Here is a 17,477-nt window from a genome sequence, read left to right as displayed (position 1 = left end):
ATCCTTGAAACGGGCAATGTGAATGCGGATTATCTTAAATAAATATGGGCCCATGCTGGAGTGGGGGGTGAGGTCAATCCCACTGTACCTCAAAGCCAGTAAATCCACGGTAGTGGTTGAAAAGAGGGAAGCAGGGAATGGATACTGAGAGTCAATCAATATCCCTACATCCACTTACCATCTTCTAGGCTAGCCCTGGAGCATCCTGAATGGTTCTTGCCAAGAGCCATGGTTCCTTCATCAGGTGGGAGCTCCTCCAGGATCTCCCCAAACACTCCATTATACCATCAGGCTGAGAACGCACCGATAAACAAATTCACTGTAAACTACATAAGTTCACCCTGGCTGGTTTGGCTCAACGGTTAGAGCATCGGCCTGTGGTCCGGAGAGACCCGGGTTCAGTTCCCGCTGGGGGCATGTACCTCGGTTGCAGTTTGTCCCCGGCCCTGGTTGGTAGTGCGGGTGGCAGCCACTCGATGTGTCCCTTTCACGTCGATGTTTCTCTCTCTCTCTCTCTTCCTCTCCCTCCCACTCTATCTGTGCAAAAAATGGAAAAATGTCCTTGGGTGAGGATAAAACAAATAAAAATAAAAATAAACTACATAAGTTGGCTGATAACTCTTCATGTACCCTTACATTCTGACCTGGATAATTTCCATGGAGCACTCCATGTCCTGATCTAATGATATGAAGTACAAATGTGAAATTTCAGGAGCTCTCTTGGAGTTCCTTTTATTGTACCACCGTTCTCTGCCTATGGGTAGGACGAGATAAGGTATCTCCTCAGGGGAAGAGTTGGAAGTCATGTTAGCATTTTACCATTCTCTGAGTCAGCACCTGAGATAGGAGTTCAATCAGAGTTCCAGGTCCAAACCTGTTTGCTGGTTTGCCCCATGCTGCCTCCATGCCAGGCCCAGACTTTGCTCTTCTCTGCCCCGAGGGGAGGCTGATTTCTGCATGTTAGCTCCCACGGCCTCCCTTGCCATCTTACTTCTGGTTGGATTTGGCTGTTAGGAGATACCACTAGGTGACTGGAAGGTGGGAGAGGAAAGGGGCTGGACATTTCTTCTCTGCTCCTTTTCTCTCTTGCAATAGCTGCCTCCATCAGGCTGCCAGCATGCTATATTTTCCCCTTGTTCCTTCAGCTTAAGGATGTCAGTGGGTTTCCCGCTGTTGGAAGCCACACCATACCTCGTTTTATTCCTTAACTTTGCCTATTCCTCTGAAAGGAGCCCTGCATTCATGTCTTTTCATCTGAAATATAGGCAGTGAATTGTCCTTTGGGACCTGACTGTGGGACCAGGGATTAGAGGGAGAAATAGCAGACTCCCCCAGGCAAAGCTGGCCAAACTTCTTCTTTTTTTTTTTTATCCTCGCCCGAGAACTTTTTTTTTTTCATTATATTCAAATAGAGCGGGAGGGAGAAAGGGAGGAAGAGAGAGAGAGAAAGATTGATGTGAGAGAGACACATCGACTGATCGCCACCCACATGACCCCAACTGGTGCTGGGGACAAACTGCAATGGAGGTATGTGCCCTTAGCAGGAACCGAACCCAGGACTCTCTGGTCCACGGGCCAACGCTCTAACTGCTGAGCCAAACCGGCCAGGGTGGCCAAACTTATTCTTTATTAGAACTCTGGGCTGGGCAGTTGAGTGCTACAACTGCCTTGCTGAGAGGCTTTGGACAATTCCCTGTCCCTCTTTGGGCCCAAGTGGCTCCCTCTATCAATCCAGGAGGGATTGAATTTGATGATCTTCCTAGGCACCCTGGAAGTAATATTCTATGTTCTTTAGTGTCAAGTTTGTACTATGGTCTTGGGATGAAGTTGGCCCTTTTCTGACCCAGGCTCTCCCTTCTGGGGCTAGAACCTTGTCCCTGAAAGTGCCTCACAAGAAGGGACTCAAAGCATCACAAGCCTGGCATAAACGCAAGCCCTGCCAGTGGTCCATATTGAAAGGGACAGTGAAAATCACGGGCAAGCTGAGCCTCAGTTTTATTATCTAGAAAATGGGTATAAAGAGTGAGTACCTGGGACCTCCTTGTTTGGGTTAAATGAGATAGTGTGTAGAAAGTGCCTGAAACTCCCTGGCCGGTTTGGCTCAGTGGTTAGAGCGTCAGCCTTCGATTCCAGTCAAGAGCATGTACCTCAGTTGCCGTTCGGTCCCTGGCCCTGGTCAGGGTCGTGCGGGAGCCAACCAGTGGATGTGTCTCTCTCGCATTGTTGTTTCTCTCTCTCCCTCCCACTCTATCTGAAGATGAATGGAAAAATATGCGTAGGTGAGGATTTAAAAAAAGCACCTGAAACAATAATGTGCTTATATGTATGAAAAGGCAGTCATCGTGCCAATGATTATACAAAGAATTGCCTTCCGTTTGCTCCTCCAAGGAACCAAGGCAGGATACCCATTGTCTGATTTCTCTGAAGCCCACCACCTGCTTTCTCTCTAGCCCTTTGGAGACTAGTCGCCCAGGCTGTTTCTTCTGTTGTCGGTGATTTTTGGCGCTGTTGTTTCTGCCGTATGATGCTCCGCCTACTCTGGGCTGCTTTGGGGAGGGCTGTGGGCAGGAACTGGCAAGGTGCCTGAGTCTGCAGTATAAGGAACTGAAGAGCAGCAGGAGGAGCCCGGCCGACTGCAACTCCAGCCATGATGTCTGTTTTGCTTTCCCTGAGCCTTTCCCGCCTGGGCCTGTGGACATCTGGACTGATCTTGGTCTTAGGCTTCGTCAAGCTCATTCATCTGCTGATGAGGAGGCGGTTGATGATCAAGGCTATGGAGAGCTTCCCAGCGCCCCCCTCCCACTGGCTCTATGGGCATGCTTTCGAGGTAAATGGAGAGTATGAGGAGGGAGGAACGGAGAAAGAAAACAGCTTCTTTTTTTTCAAAGAATACAGCCCAATCTGTTAGGGGCCATGGAGGGAGACCCTGCGTGGGTAGGGAATTGATATCCTGGGAGCCATGGTTCCCATTCAGCCTTCTCACCAGATCTCCTTCTCGATTCTGCCTTCTGAGCTGGCCTGGGCAGGGGCACTTTAAAGTTCAGGCCCGTGATTCTGCAGCTCGAGGTTCAGACAAGAGGTCTGCCAAGGGCTTGGTGATAGCATCGGGTTAAAAACCCTGAATGGGCCCTGGCCAAGACTTTGCCATCTTACTTCTGGTTGGATTTGGCTGTTAGGAGATACCACTAGGTGACTGGAAGGTGGGAGAGGAAAGGAGCTGGACACTTCTTCTCTGCTCCTTTTCTCTCTTGCAATAGCCTGCCTCCACCAGGCTGCAAGCATGCTATATTTGGCTCAGCGGTTGGAGCGTCGGCCTGCAGACCAGAGAGTCCTGGGTTCTGTTCCTACTAGGGGCACGTACCAAAAACAAACAACAAACCCCTGGATGGTCTGAAAAAATGATGCAATCTTGTTTAAAGTTTAACCAGTGTCCTCTTTGTTCTGTGCAATGTAAACATTTCAGTTTTTAAGGCAGAAAATTAAAGTGAAGGCAGAGATGAGTGCAGTCACCTGAGAGATTTCCCAGGACATCTACACCGTGGGTGCCCCCCAAAAAGGGGGTTCTCCTGGCCACACCTATAGGCTGTCTCAGGAGCTGTGGCATCTTCCTGGGTTCAGATCATGATTTGTACTCCTCAGGTACCTCAGGGTGGGGAGATCACCTTAATCCTCATTGCTGGGAACACCTCTTAGCTCCTTACCTTCATGGGGATCTAGACTAGAGGTTTCTAGACACAGGGTAAGGAACACCTACATTGGAATCAACTGGGAGAGGTAGATTTCTTGGCCCTCAGCCCCTGGGGATCCCAATGAGCATATTGCAAACAGGAGCCTGAACTTAAAAACCTCCACGAGTGTTTCTCTCTGCAGCTAGGGTTGGGAGCCCAGGTATAGATGCCAGAGATTAAGGCTCAGGGAGAGGCATAATTACTTCTTCTACCTCCTGAGTACCTTCCTTCATGCTTGGTCTGGGGAATTGACTTTTGTCCATGGTTGATGCTGGGAATGAACTTGACCTTTAGGTGAGGATTGTCCAGGCTTTTTTTTGCCCCTACAAATAACTCCTCTTTCAGAATGGTCTAGTAACCTACATGCATCTTGGAGACACCTAGGAAAGGAAAGGATGCATTGGGAAGGGAAATCAGACCCAGGCCCTGCTCTCAAGAAGCTTACTCTCTAGAGGGAAAAACTGATACCAGAGCCTCCCCTGCTGCAGGCCAGGTGGGGTCCTAACCAGGAATGTGCATCTGCCCCGCGCTCTGTATCTCAGCACTTGTCCCATTGGGTTGGCATCTTCTGTTTACAGTGATACCTCGGTTCTCGAACATAATTCGTTCCAGGAGGACGGTTGAGAACCGAATTGTTCGAGAACCGAAGCAATGAAACCAATAGGAAAGCGTGACTCCACAAAGCGTGACTCTCTCTCTGCACTCACACTGATGACGCAAGCAAGGCGCGCTGGGCCGAATGAACGCCATTTGGCTCAACTCGGCTCATCTCGGAAGTTCGAGTTCCAAATATTTGTTCGGATTCCGAGACAAAAGTTTCTCGAATCTCCATTTGGTCGAAAACCGAGGCGTTCGAGAACCGAGGTATCACTGTATTTGTTTATCTTCCCCACTAGACCATGACCCCAGAGGATGGCTATCTGGCCTGATTCATCTCTGTACCCTCGGGGTCTAGCACGAAGCCTGGCTCAGAGTAGGCATCCCTGAATGAACAAAGTGAATGTTGGAGAGGACGGGGAGGAATCACTAGAAGAGGGAGAGTGACAGACAAGACAAGTGGAGGAACCAGGAGGGAGTTGGTAGAGGCTTTGCTAAGTACAGAAGGAGGTCATGAGAAGGTTGAGGTCTGACCCTTACCTCCATCGAAGCTGGGTTTTCTAGGACAGGGACCTTGCTCCCCTGCCCCCATGTCAGAGCTGGCTGTCTCTTCTCCCCAGATCCCCCCAGGACCCACCTAGAAAGTGTGTAGAAGGCCCTGAACATGGCTTAGCTCTGGCTTCTTGGCTCTAACACAAGTATGTGAAGGATCTTGGCACCAGGAAGGCGGTGAGGGTGTGGTGTGTGAGAGTGGTTGCTCTCTGGGATTACTAAGGTTTCTGGAGAACCAGAGCAGAGGTGCCAACTTCTCTGCATCCCCTTGGGGCTTGGCACCTCTGCTCTGGTTGGAGTCACACCTGAGCTTGAGAAGTGGAGAGGGGAGGGTCCCTCCCGGTCCCTCCCGGTCCCTCCCAGGAGATAGATGCCTCCATGGCCCTGTCTCTGAGAAAAAAACCTACTGCCTTCTAGTCAGAGCTAATAGCAGCCATGAAATAAAAAAGTTGGACTAGGTAAAAAAAAAAAAAAAAAGACTAGAAAATTGAGGTGCAGAGAGGGCAAAGAATTTGCCTATACTATGTAGTAGTTCAGAATTTGAGTCAAGGCTGGACCCAGGATTCCCACCTTTTCATTCAGGACATAATCAGGTTATGAGGAGACTGCAAGTTTGAGTGCTAGGCCTAGTGATGGTGGGAGCAGGAGAGGAGAACTGGTGGTGGACAGAAGGGCCTGGAGCAGGGGGAGCTGCTTGTCAGAATTAACGTCTCCCTTCTTGTTCTTCAGTTATAGTCTGGGGCCTGGAAGCATCCACCCGTCATCCTCTATTCTTAGAATGTGTCCCCTTGAGGCGGGGTTATGTCTTATTCTTCTAGGGTCCTGCTCATTCCACTCTGGGGTCCAGGGAGGACTTTGCATGTAACGGGTGCTCAGCCATATTATTGGCCTGAGGTTAGGGCTCCTGGGAGGACCCACAAACCTGACCTATGTGTTGGGGTTAGGAGATTACACTGGACTCTGCAGAGGCCTGAAAGAAGATCCCCAGATAAGACAAAAGATGGTGGCTGGAGACCAAAGTAGCCACGCCCAGTCCAGGGAAAGTGGCTCTGGTTAGACCTTATCAGATGATCAATGTCCTTCTCCAAGGCTGTTTCCTGGAGGACACATGGATCAGTTGAGTGGGTGAGGACTATGAAAGGGAACTTCGCAGGAAGGAAAAACAGGGACAGCACTTGCACAGACCTCAACATGACTGGCACACCTTAGGACTGCACAGTGCACAGTTTATACAACTGAACGCAGCAGCCCTGACGGACTTCAATGTGCAGAAGGGAACGTGGGGCTCTCACCTGAGTTAGAGCAGTACTAACCTATAAGCAATGGGCAAGTCAGGTCATATGTGTGTGCTTCAGTTTTCTCATCTGTAAAATGGGAGCAATTACCCATTCTGCATGAGGCAATCTATAAATTCACTCACATAATACCTGAAACATAGGAGATACTCAATACATATCTGTTCCCTTCCATTTTTCAATGTCTAGAGATAGAATGCATAAATGAGCATCAAATTTCAACATTATCCAGAACAGGAAGTTCAGGGCCTGCAGGGACAAAAATAAAAGTCAGCAATGCTGTTTACCACACTGACTCCCCAAATTGAGCAAGACTTTGGGCTGGTTCTTAGGAGACTGACTGTCTCTGGCCAGTGTTCACATCAGCCAGATGCTTTGTATGCTCTCTCCCCTCCTTTCCTGTTTTCCTTCTTTGTCTCCTTTATTTACTTCATTCATTCGACACTCACTTTATAGAATGTCAGGCATCCCTTATAGCATCCACATCAGCCATCAGCAATCCATCTGCTCCCAAAGGGCTGGCCAGGGGCAAGGAAATGAGATCCACATTGGGTGGTGTGGGTCCACCTAGTCTTAGAATCCCCAAGCCCCATGGACTCCCAGTGTTCACTGACTGTCCCAGGGTTCCTGCAAGGGCCAAGCACTCACACCCAGGAAAGCCCAACGCATGTGTCCCCATCAGAATGTTGTAGCTCATTCATGGTTCTTCCCAGTCCCGATGTTATTTACCAACCAAAGTTTATTTCTGCCATAGCCATGTTGCCTAGCAACACAGTTGACATCTTGCAGGTTTCAAGTGTCCAGGGGAACAGAGTTGGAGAGTATAAGCTAAGGTCAGCTTCTTATGTGACAGGGGACAGGTTTGGTTAGTCCTTTACCCATAGGGGAAAGTATGTGAGACCATGTTCAGAGCACATTTTCAGTGTCATTGTGGGCATCTGGGAGTAGGATGTGTCAGGAGATGCAGGGGGAGACTTGGCGGAAGATGCTGGGGAAAGAAGGGCGTGAAGGGGAGGGAACTACTTGTCCAGGGCTCACCTTGTGCAGGATCCAGCTCTGGATCCTTTCATGCATTTTATCAGTTAAGGGGCTTGAGTGTCACACAACCTCAACCAATAACACACACGCCATGCATGATGTCACTAATGTCGAAGCAATCCTATAAGTTAAGTATTGTCACCCCCATTTTACAGCTGAGGAGAGGGAGATTCAGAGAGCCTAAAAAACTTGCCCAAGTTCACACATGTAAAAAATAGGGGAAATCCATATTCAAACCCAGGTCTGTCAAGCTCCGAGGATTGGCAGCCACGGAGTCGACTTTCCTGGGTCACATTGCCCCGCCCTTACGAGCTGCGTGGTCCTTGGAGAGCAACCTCAGATCTCTATATCTAGGCTTCCCTTCCCTAAAATGGGGCGTCATAGAGTTGTTATAAGGACTGAGGTTGTTGTTATGAGGTCAGGATACAAGGTGCTCAGAAGGCCTGACACACAGCAAGTGCTTGATGAAGATTGGCTGCACCTCCTCACAAGCGACCGAGCTCAGACCTCATTCTGAGACCCAGTGGGCCCCACTGAAGGGTCTGAAAGACCCTCTCCAAATAGGAAAAATGGATAAGTACATAATGGCACATCCCTATGGTGGAATACTATGTAATTGTAAAAATACTGAGGGACAGATCATTATACTAGTTTAAAAAGAAGAACAAGGTATGTTAAATGAAAAAAGGCAGGTTTGGACAAGTATTTATTGTATACTCTATTTTTACATAAACGACTCTGGGTGATTGGATGTGGTTAGGAAAGCTCCCAGAGAGCACACACCACCCTCTGGTGATTTCTCCCTCCTCCTCTCAAGCCACTGTCCCACTGTGGGGCAGCTCCTGGAAGACACCACACCCTTTCCCGCCCCAGAGCCTCTGCGCTTGTTCCCTGGAACTGGAATGCTCTTCCCTCACTCCTCACATGGCCAGCTCCTTATCATCCTGCAGGTTGCACCTTAAATGTCGTCTGGATCACTCTTATCCAAGCAGGTCTTCCCTGTTAGTCTCTCGTGCAGCAGTGTTTACATCCTTCTTAGCACTTACTATAGTCTGAACCATTTTACTGAATTACGTGTTTCTTGTCTGTCTTCCCCATAGAATGAAAGGGCAAGTCCGGGTCTGTCTTATTCCCTTGAGACATCTAGAAAAGGCTCTGCACATAGTCGGTCCTCAATAAAAATGTGTCAAATGTCTTAACAGGTCTGGAATCGAGGTGGTTTCTTTTTTGCATAACAAGATGGTATGATCTTTCTAATGAAAACCTTGAATGCTGAAAAGTAATATCCTTCTGGCTACAGTGTGTAGAGGGTTGGTGGCAAGCACCGGATGGACGCAGGTTGGCCGGTTTGGAGTTGCTGAGCTAACCCAGGTGCAATAAGAAGCTGGCTTGGACTTAAAGCAGTGGCTCTGTGGCTGGAGAGGAACTGAGCCCGGAGATGGATAGGACTGGGTGACAGGCTTGGGGTGGTGTAGGAGGAGGGAGGGATACTCCCAGGGTCTGCCAGGGCAGGCTCGGGAGGGGCTGGTCATGTCGGGTTCCTGAGTGGTCTGGCTTTCTGTCACCATTATAGATGAATCAGACAGAAAGCCTGGACAAGGTGGTGTCCTGGGCCCACCAGTTCCCCTATGCCCACCAGCTCTGGTTCGGAGGGTTCCTTGGCTGCCTGAACATCTATGAGCCTGACTATGCCAAAGCTGTGTTCAGCCGAGGTGGTGAGCAATCTCGGGAGAGGGCGGGGCCTCCCGAGAGCAAAGGGCTCAGGGCACCATGTGGGAAGGAGTATTGGGCTTGCACCCTAAGTCCGGGAAGCTGAGGTTGACACCCTACTTATCAAGAAGCCTCCTTTGGGAATCCCCCAGTTCTGGTTTAACCCAACCTTCTCTGTCTCCTACAGACCCTAAGGCCCCAGACATGTATGACTATTTCCTCGAATGGATTGGTGAGTGATCACCTTCCCTGCTCTTGGTGCCGGTGACCAGGATCCTTCCTGCCTTGTCCCAACTCAATCAGTTATCCATCCACTGGACCACCTGGTTCCATGTGCCATTCCTAAGCTCACCTGCTCAGTGAGGAGACAGGGAAGGAGGCAGGAGAGCTCCTGGGCCCAGGTACCTTCTCCTGTTGGGTGTGTCTGCCAGCCCTGGACAAGCAGGGCAAGAGATCTGGAAAATCTGCGTGTGAGGGACAGCCTCCTGGAGGAGGCAGCACTAGAGATGATCCTAGGAGATGTTACAGGTAGTGCTGGCCAGGGAAGGGCTTGAGGAAAGCTATGGTGGTGGGCCCAAGGCTGGAGTCACCAGAGGCCTGGTGGCTGGAAGGCAGAGCTGAGTTGGGAGGAGAGGCTGGATGGGGAGGACTAGGGAGGGGTCCTGCTTGGCCCCAAGTTGCCAGAGATTGGGCTGGAGAGTGTGCACTGACTAGCCCTCCCTCTCCCATCCGTTCCTCAGGGAAAGGCCTGCTGGTCCTCCACGGGCCCAAGTGGTTCCAGCACCGCAAGATGCTCACACCTGGCTTCCATTATGAAGTGCTAAAGCCCTACGTGACCGTGTTTGCTGACTCCACGCGCCACATGCTGGTGAGCTTCATGTGCCGAGCTCTGGGATGCTGTGCCTGCCGGCCCCCCCCCATTTTTCCTGGGGGAGGGCAGTGAGGAGAATCGCAGAGGCCCCGAGGTCCTTCCTGCCCACAGCAGTGCCATGCCTTGCTGTGCCTGACACCTGCTGTGTGCTTGGTGCTGACGAGGTGTGGCGCTCCAGTGGCCAGGCGCCTCTGGCCCTTGTCTCCACCAGGAGACCCAGCCGTCCCTCACAGACCAAAGGGCCCCTGTGGAACCCAGTGAGGCTCCTACTGTAGCAGATTTGAGGGGTGCCTATATTTTGGAATAGGAGGACATCCATTCATGTCTAAAAATGGTCTCCTCCTCATTCTCTTTCTACCACAACTGCCTAAAACAATGCCATTGGCAACTCATCCCTGAAAAGAATGCCAGGGGTCGGGGCCAGGCTCAGCATCTCAGGGCTTGATACTCCCCAGAGGTCATCCAGGGTAGTCTTTCCCTTTGTAGGAAACCCCCCCTCCAGCATTACTGCTGTCCTGACTTACACACCGAATCTGCTGGGCAGCTCACCACCTCTTGGCCCTTGATTTTCTGATCTATCGGCTGCCCTGGCAGGACAAAGTGTCTGTGCTGTTGTGCAAGGCCTGCCCCCTGGTCCTGCCCTCTGACCCTGAAGCTGCCTGCCCCACTCCAGATTCCAGCAGGAGGGAGGCCAGGACAGGGCCTGGGTGCCTGGCAGGGAGGACAGGCTGTGGGTCCTGGAGGCAAGGGGCGGACATGCAGCCTGCTGGCCCCCACATTACTTACCCTCTCTGGGTTCCAGGACAAATGGGAGGAAAAGGCTCGTGAGGAAAAGAGCTTTGACGTCTTCCGTGATGTGGGCCACATGGCGCTGGACACACTCATGAAGTGCACCTTTGGCAAAGGACACAGCGGCCTGGGCCACAGGTCAGAGGGCACTTGGGGCTGACCATAGTCTCAACCCAGGCCAGCCCAGAGGGGAGAGTTGGCAGGACTCCTGGACCCTGGTCTGAGAGGAAACAGGGTCTTGCCCTAGGGTACCCCTGCTTGGGGGGAGTGGGCCTCCCCCACGGTGGGGAGATAGGTTCTGGCTTTAGTGGGAAAGCTTAATGGCAAGGAGAGGCAGGGGAAGCGCTGCATTTGGGGCTGGATGCCTGGGCTCCGCTGCAGGTCAGTGTCTGAGCGCCCCGTCCCCTCGCTCTGCTGTGCAGGGACAACAGCTACTACCTGGCGGTCAAGGAGCTCACTATGCTGATGCAGCAGCGCCTGCAGTCCATGCAGTACCATAATGACTTCATCTACTGGCTTACCCCACATGGCCGCCGCTTCCTGCGGGCCTGCAAGGTGGCCCACGACCACACAGGTGGGCCTCTCCCACATGGCTCTCCCACAGGAAGTCTAGGTTCTAATCTAGCTCCTCTGTGCCCCTATGAGGTGCTTCCCATGCAGGACTTCTGTTTCCCTGTGGGCAAAGGGTGGGTTCCCAGGCCATGACACCCTGTACTCCTTGTGCAGACCAAGTCATCAGGGAACGGAAGGCAGCCTTGCAAGACGAGAAGGAACAGGAGAAGATCCAGAAGCAGAGGCACCTGGATTTCCTGGACATTCTCCTGCAGGCTCAGGTGAGTGCACAGTTGCCCCCTCCCTCCTGGGAACTAGACCATCGTCCTGGGACAGGGATCAGTGGACAGCTGCAGGGGCTGTTAAGCATGTTCCTCTTCTTTCTCCAGCGAATATGACCTGTTCCTTGTCCCATGACACACATCAGCAAAGGCTCAGAGCTGGGAAGGAGCAGGGTGTGGCTGGCTGTGGCAATGGGGAGAAATGTAGTAGCAGGGAGCCTGGGTAACATGACAGAAAGCCTGAAGACCAATTCTAGACTTCTAAGACTCTGAAGAATCTTAGCACCTTAGAATCTTATTATCTTAGACTTCTTTCGTTCATTCATTCATTCACCCACTCCATAAACTCACTGAGCCCTACCCTGGGTTAGTTCCTGTGCTAGGGATGCAGAGAATGAGAACGATCTGGCACTGCCCTCCAGATGCTTACAGTCTGGTGGAGAAGAGAGGAGGTGGATGTTGACGAAATCTCTTCCGCTGTCAGGTGGCATTCCATGTGTCAAATAAGCAGAATCAACAGTCCAGGCTGGGTAAGGTCACAGGTCACTGGTTAGAGATATCGGGGAAGGCTTCCCGGAGTAGGAGCCAACCAAGCTGAGTTTGGGAGATAAGATAGAAATCTGGGGGAAGTTCTAACCTCCCTTCTGAAACACAGCTTTCATCACCTCCCTCTGACCTTCATTTGACAGCTGCTGTTACGAGTAGTCCTTAGTTCCTACCTCAAATGCCTTGGCTTGTTCCATTGTGTCTGCCCTCACCCAGGATGAAGATGGGGTCAAGCTGTCAGACACAGACCTCCGGGCCGAGGTGGACACATTCATGTTTGAAGGCCATGACACCACCACCAGTGGCATCTCCTGGTTTCTTTACTGCATGGCCCAATACCCAGAACACCAGCATCGTTGTCGGGAGGAGATCTGTGAGATCCTCGGGGACAGGGACACCATCCAGTGGTGAGTGAGGCTGTGAGTGAGCCCAGTCTGTCCTGCTCAGCTCCAGGGAGGGGCTGTGCCCATGCTGTCTGGTGTCATCACAGATGACACAGGGCCATCCTGGAAACCAGGTGAGGGTAGCGGCAGCGGTCCTGTTATCTCTAGTGTGTGCATGCACCCCTGAGCCCATTCTCCAATAGCAGAGCCTTTTCAGACATGAGTAAAGTAGAGAAGGTTGTCAACGGGAGGCCAGCCTTTTGTGTGTTGATTCTGATGGTAGAACCTGACTACTTTTCTGGGTTCCTGGGTAGAGCAGGGAATGAATGCTGGGGGAGAAAGAGGTAGAAACTGAGGACACACAGCGTTGGAAAAGTCAAGGCAGCTGATCCCTTCCTGCCTGTCTTTGGATGGTCACGTGCAGTCTCCAGACTCCTCTGGTAAAGGAGGAAAAACTGTTCCAAACTCCATCGCTCAGAAACGTTGAATTGTTCTGTTTCTTGGTTCAGGTTGAACTCATCAACACAACACCATTGATGCTGACCTTTCTTTGCAGCAGGTTCTCTGGGACCCTCTCACACCTCTGCCCTCACAGCCTTCTCTCTGCCTTTCCCCTCCTGGCAGTACCTAGGCTAGATGACCTATTTGACCAGGTGCATCAAGGCATCCAGCAGGGGTGCAAACATGCTCAATTGAGGGGAGAAAGTTTACATTCATTTGAGGAAGACACACATAATTCCAGGGTCGAAGGTTAGGAAGATGAAGTCTCCATTACTTATTTGTATTGGCTAGATGTTGGAAATTTTTCAAGGATGTCCAGCTAGGTGTCGAGAGTGTGGTAGGAAGAAGAGAAGAAGGATACATTTTGCTGCCCTTGGATGTTTTTAGAGAAATTAAGTCACATAACTAAAAAGCTAGAGAAAACCAAAGAATGAGTGACCCCATGTTGCAGGCAGAGAAATCAGAGGGGATTGAGCTTAAATTGGCTTTCTAAGGAGTGGTGAAACTCGGGCAGAGGGAGAGAGAACTGGGCATTCTATGTTGATGTGTGTGTGCGTTTTTGTCCTCACCCGAGGACATTTTTGCATTTATCTTCACATAGAGCAGGAGCGAGAGAGGGAGGAAGAGAGAGAGAGAGAGAAACATCCATGTGAATGACACATCAATTGGTTGCCACCCACACGACCCCAACCCGAGCTGGGGACAAACTGCAACCGAGGTACGTGCCCTTAGCGGGAACCGAACCAGGGACTCTCTGGTCCGCAGGCTGATGCTCTAACCGCTGAGCAAAACCGGCCAGGGCTGGGCATTCTATGTTGAGTAACAACATGAACACAGCCTGGAGACACAGAGTTGAAATATTTATTTTATTTTTTCTTCATTCTATCTAGAATTTGAAGCAACTCAAGGATACTTATTCAATACAATAGTAAAACACAAATGAAAAATGAGGACTGGGGAAAAAGAGGGGGAACACCTAGGGGTTCTGTAATAAGGTGTTGCACAGTCGTTATATTTGGACCTCAGATTTGGGTCTGAGCTTTCTAGTGGCAGAAGGGAAAAGAGAAATATATATATATACACTTACCTGATCTTCTCATTGTTCCTGCATTTATTAATTCATCCAACCAATGAATATTAGCCCCTGTTCCTGTCCATTCCAGCTCCATAGGGTTAAACCAAGCGGAACCTATAGAACTATCTCTTGTGGGGCTTCAGTGGGGCTCTGAGAGGCACAGGAGGGACGTTGTCTTTGATGGCTGGGTGCACACACACTTCTAGGGTCTTGGCAGTGAAGATGAGGGAGGGATGGAGAACAGTGGAGTCAGAACTCCTGGGTCTAAGTGCCACCCCAGGCCCAGTCGGGCCTGACCATTTGGAGCACCGGTGCTCCTCTGACACTTGGGCCTGTGATGGTGGTGAAGGGGGAAGTTGGGGCTGGAGCCTGCCTTTCCGCAGGACCCCATTGCTCCCCAACTCCAGAAAAGACCGCTTGTGTTGCTGGCAGGGATGATCTGGGCAAGATGACCTACTTGACCCTGTGCATCAAGGAGAGCCTCCGCCTCTACCCGCCTGTGCCCCAGGTGTACCGCCAGCTCAGCAAGCCTGTCAACTTTGTGGACGGCCGCTCTCTACCTGAAGGTGGGATTGCGGTGGATTCGGGGCTGGAACTGGCGTCCTTGAGGATGCTTCTTGACGCTCTGTGCCTTCGGCTCACCCTTGGCACCAATGGCACACAACTCAGGCTTTGTGTTTGGCCTGGGTCAAATCCTGGCTCTTCTTTTTCCTCTTCTGTCCAATGGTGGTAAGGAGAGTACCCGCCTTACAGGGCTGTGGTTAGGATGAAATCATCAGGGCTGTCACCTCTCACTGGGCATGAAGTTGTCGTGAACAACTTCAGGGGGGCACTGTTCATGTAGCCCATGATGCCGTGTGTGCCAGCCTGTGCAGCCGCATGTGGGGGCTGGTAGAGAGTGTTCAGCTCCGTGTCTGGAGCATGGTGTGCATCCCACGCGTGGTAGCAGTTACTACTGATACATATTGTTATGAATAACTTGCCTCGAGAGTCACTTAACTGAAAGCGGAAAGTACGTAGTAGTTCTTGCCTGTCCTGTCTGGTGGTGGAGTGGGCTCAGTCCATTTTTGTTCCATTGCACGAAATGTCTGTGTTGAGTGCTGTGCCCAGTGCCGGGGCTACAGGAAGTAGGTGTGATGATGATCGAAAGCACATTGATGTGCTGAGTGTTGTCATGAACCTTCTGTCACTAGCAGAGCTGAGGTAGGGACTGGTACCTAGTTAGGCAGACAGGAGGGGATTCTGGCCCTGTGAAGAGGTGGGCCTGGCTGTCCCAGGACCAACTGGTCACCTGCCCTCTGCTCTGTCCGCAGGCAGCCTGGTCTCTCTGCACATCTATGCCCTCCATAGGAACAGCGCAGTGTGGCCCAACCCTGAGGTACCCCATTCCCGTGCCCCAAGGTCAGATGGGGCGGGAGGTTGTGGGGTCACCCCTTGGACCTGGAAGGTATTTAAACAAGACCTGTCCCCTCAGGTCTTTGACCCCCTGCGCTTTTCCTCTGAGAATGTGACCGGACGCCACCCCTTTGCCTTCATGCCCTTCTCTGCTGGGCCCAGGTAAGGAGAAACCCAACATGCCCAGGGCCTCAGGACTGGGGAGAGGAGGGTGGATGATGTAACAGGCGAGGCATCACTTTAGGGAACTCTGTTTATTGTGAGGGGACTATGCTGAGTGGTGATTCTAAGGTAGGGTAAGTTCCAGGGACCTTCTTTTTGTCATTAGCATATTCATGTCCCTAGCAGGTGGTGGGGTGGGTAAGTCATTCCAAAAGAGACCACTAAGCCAGAACCGCCAATGTGAATCTCAGTCTGGGACCCTACCATCCTCCCAAGCTCTGTTTCTTAAGTCCAGGTCCATCAATCTAGCAGCCAATTATTTATCCAAAAATAGTTATTGATTTTTGCTGGCCACTGAGAGCACTGGATTTCACCACCCTGGACCCCATAGCCTGATGCCTCTTTGTGCTGCTCACTGCAGGAACTGCATCGGGCAGCAGTTTGCCATGAACGAGATGAAGGTGGTCACGGCCCTCTGCTTGCACCGCTTTGAGTTTGCCCCGGACCCCATGAGGCCACCCATCAAGTTGCTGCAGCTGGTCCTGGGCTCCAAGAATGGCATCAACCTCTACCTGAAGCCACTGGGCCCACGCTCTGGGAAGTAGCTCTGCTAAGAGTAGGGCCCCAGACAGCCCAGGCTGCGGTCTCTCCTTGGGCACCACCCTCTCCCGGCTGGATTGTGGAGCTGCTGTGGCTCCCTGTCATTGGGAGGCTTGTATTACAGAGGGGGAATAGGACCCACATAGACAGTCACTTGGAGGTTGTGCCGTGGAAGCATGTGTGTCTATAAATGCTTTCTGGACATGTATTCTAGAGCTGACTCATTCATTCAACAAGCATGTGATGAATAGCTACTTGCTTCTGGAATCTTGTTTTTTCTCCCATAATCGGCAATTTTTCTAAAATGTAGCAGAAACTTACATTCCAGCCTGAGTGGTACAGTGACTGCAGTGGAAGCTGTACCTTCGTGTTCATGGCTATGACCAGGCACTCACCCACTCCACGTGATAGAGGGTTGCTTTTTGGAGCTTGCCCCTTCACCGAGATGTGTGTCTTTGTTTAACTTTGTGTATGTGTGTTTGGAAAATTTGCCTAAAGCAAAAATGTACAGAGCAATGAATTTCTAAATCAAACACCCACGTAACCAATGCCGAGGTCAAGGAGTATGGAACATGAGTTCACAGGCATGTCTTCTGCCCTCCTGACATAGGTCTCTGTGGCACTCCTGCTACTGTCAACATCTGTGTCACAGTCCCCCGGTGGTCTGGGTGTATGGGTTTTGGCTGGGGAAGGTGGCAGAATGGCATTAGAGGGAACTTTCTGGAAGAAATGGTGCTTGAATCAGGCCTTGAGGCGGGGTGGAGTATGAGGTGCAAAGGACTTTTGGGGAGAACCCTAGGCTGGGGCCACATGATGAATCAGAGGTCCTTCCTCAGTAGTTGCTGCAGCAGCTGCCTGATTGCCAAATATACCTCTAGAGTTCAAGGTCTGAGGCCGTTAGTGAGCTCTAAACCTGGAATTAGACAGGCGTGGAAGGGGGTGCACCTGACACCGGGGAAGGGGCGAGAGAGGAGAATTCTAGTCCTGGGACGTGGGGATGTATCTATGTTGCCCAGGGGGTGGACCATCTGGAGACACATCCTTCCTGCTATTGATGCTTCTCAGAAGAAGGCCACTGCTCTGGAAGGTTGGCTATGGGTGCCTGCTCACTCCTGCAAAGTCCTGTTAAGACCTAGACTTCCTTGCCCACATAAAGCTGGGATGCAGAAACCTTTGCCAGAGTGTTCACCATGTCACCAACATCCCTCTCTGTCCTGGCCCTGGACAGACCTTTCTGTGCACAAGTGAGGATGGTTTCAGTACCTGTCACCTGGTAGTTGATCCTAGTGGTCATAACCAACCCTGGCCCCTGGGTGGCGCCCAAGTTCAAGACTTGTCTCCTTTTCTTACCTTTGGACTGTCAGGAGGCCTGAGAGGCAGGACTGGAGGAGGTCATTCCCCC

At 51.3% G+C, this 17,477-nt stretch overlaps 1 protein-coding gene across 2 annotated transcripts; it reads left to right on the top strand.

Annotated features, from left to right (window-relative positions):
- Positions 1-2,638: 2,638 nt before the first annotated feature.
- Positions 2,639-16,417, top strand: LOC118626314 (cytochrome P450 4B1). 2 transcript variants are annotated; one of them, XM_036255826.1, is made up of 12 exons: positions 2,639-2,827; positions 8,784-8,925; positions 9,108-9,152; positions 9,661-9,788; positions 10,594-10,718; positions 11,003-11,154; positions 11,307-11,413; positions 12,176-12,366; positions 14,351-14,484; positions 15,232-15,296; positions 15,393-15,475; positions 15,897-16,417. In XM_036255826.1, the coding sequence occupies exons 1-12, from the start codon at positions 2,648-2,650 to the stop codon at positions 16,078-16,080; spliced, it is 1,536 nt and encodes a 511-aa protein (XP_036111719.1). In that variant the 5' UTR covers positions 2,639-2,647; the 3' UTR covers positions 16,081-16,417. The 2 variants fall into 2 exon arrangements, with proteins under 2 accessions (XP_036111719.1, XP_036111720.1); XM_036255827.1 differs by lacking the exon at positions 8,784-8,925 and having other exon boundaries at positions 2,770-2,827.
- The last annotated feature ends 1,060 nt before the right edge of the window (positions 16,418-17,477 follow it).

This window comes from Molossus molossus, unplaced genomic scaffold, assembly GCF_014108415.1.
Source record: "Molossus molossus isolate mMolMol1 unplaced genomic scaffold, mMolMol1.p scaffold_m16_p_12, whole genome shotgun sequence".
In the NCBI taxonomy this organism is placed as follows: domain Eukaryota; kingdom Metazoa; phylum Chordata; class Mammalia; order Chiroptera; family Molossidae; genus Molossus; species Molossus molossus.
The sequence above is the reverse complement of the archived record's forward strand: the minus strand, read 5'-3'. Positions and strand labels throughout refer to the sequence as shown.

Coding starts and splice junctions, on each gene's coding strand:
- LOC118626314 (XM_036255826.1), top strand. CDS start 2,648: ATGATGTCTGTTTTGCTTTCCCTGAGCCTTTCCCGCCTGGGCCTGTGG. Junction 11,414..12,175: donor ACATTCTCCTGCAGGCTCAG/GTGAGTGCACAG, acceptor GCCCTCACCCAG/GATGAAGATGGGGTCAAGCT. Junction 12,367..14,350: donor GACAGGGACACCATCCAGTG/GTGAGTGAGGCT, acceptor TGTTGCTGGCAG/GGATGATCTGGGCAAGATGA.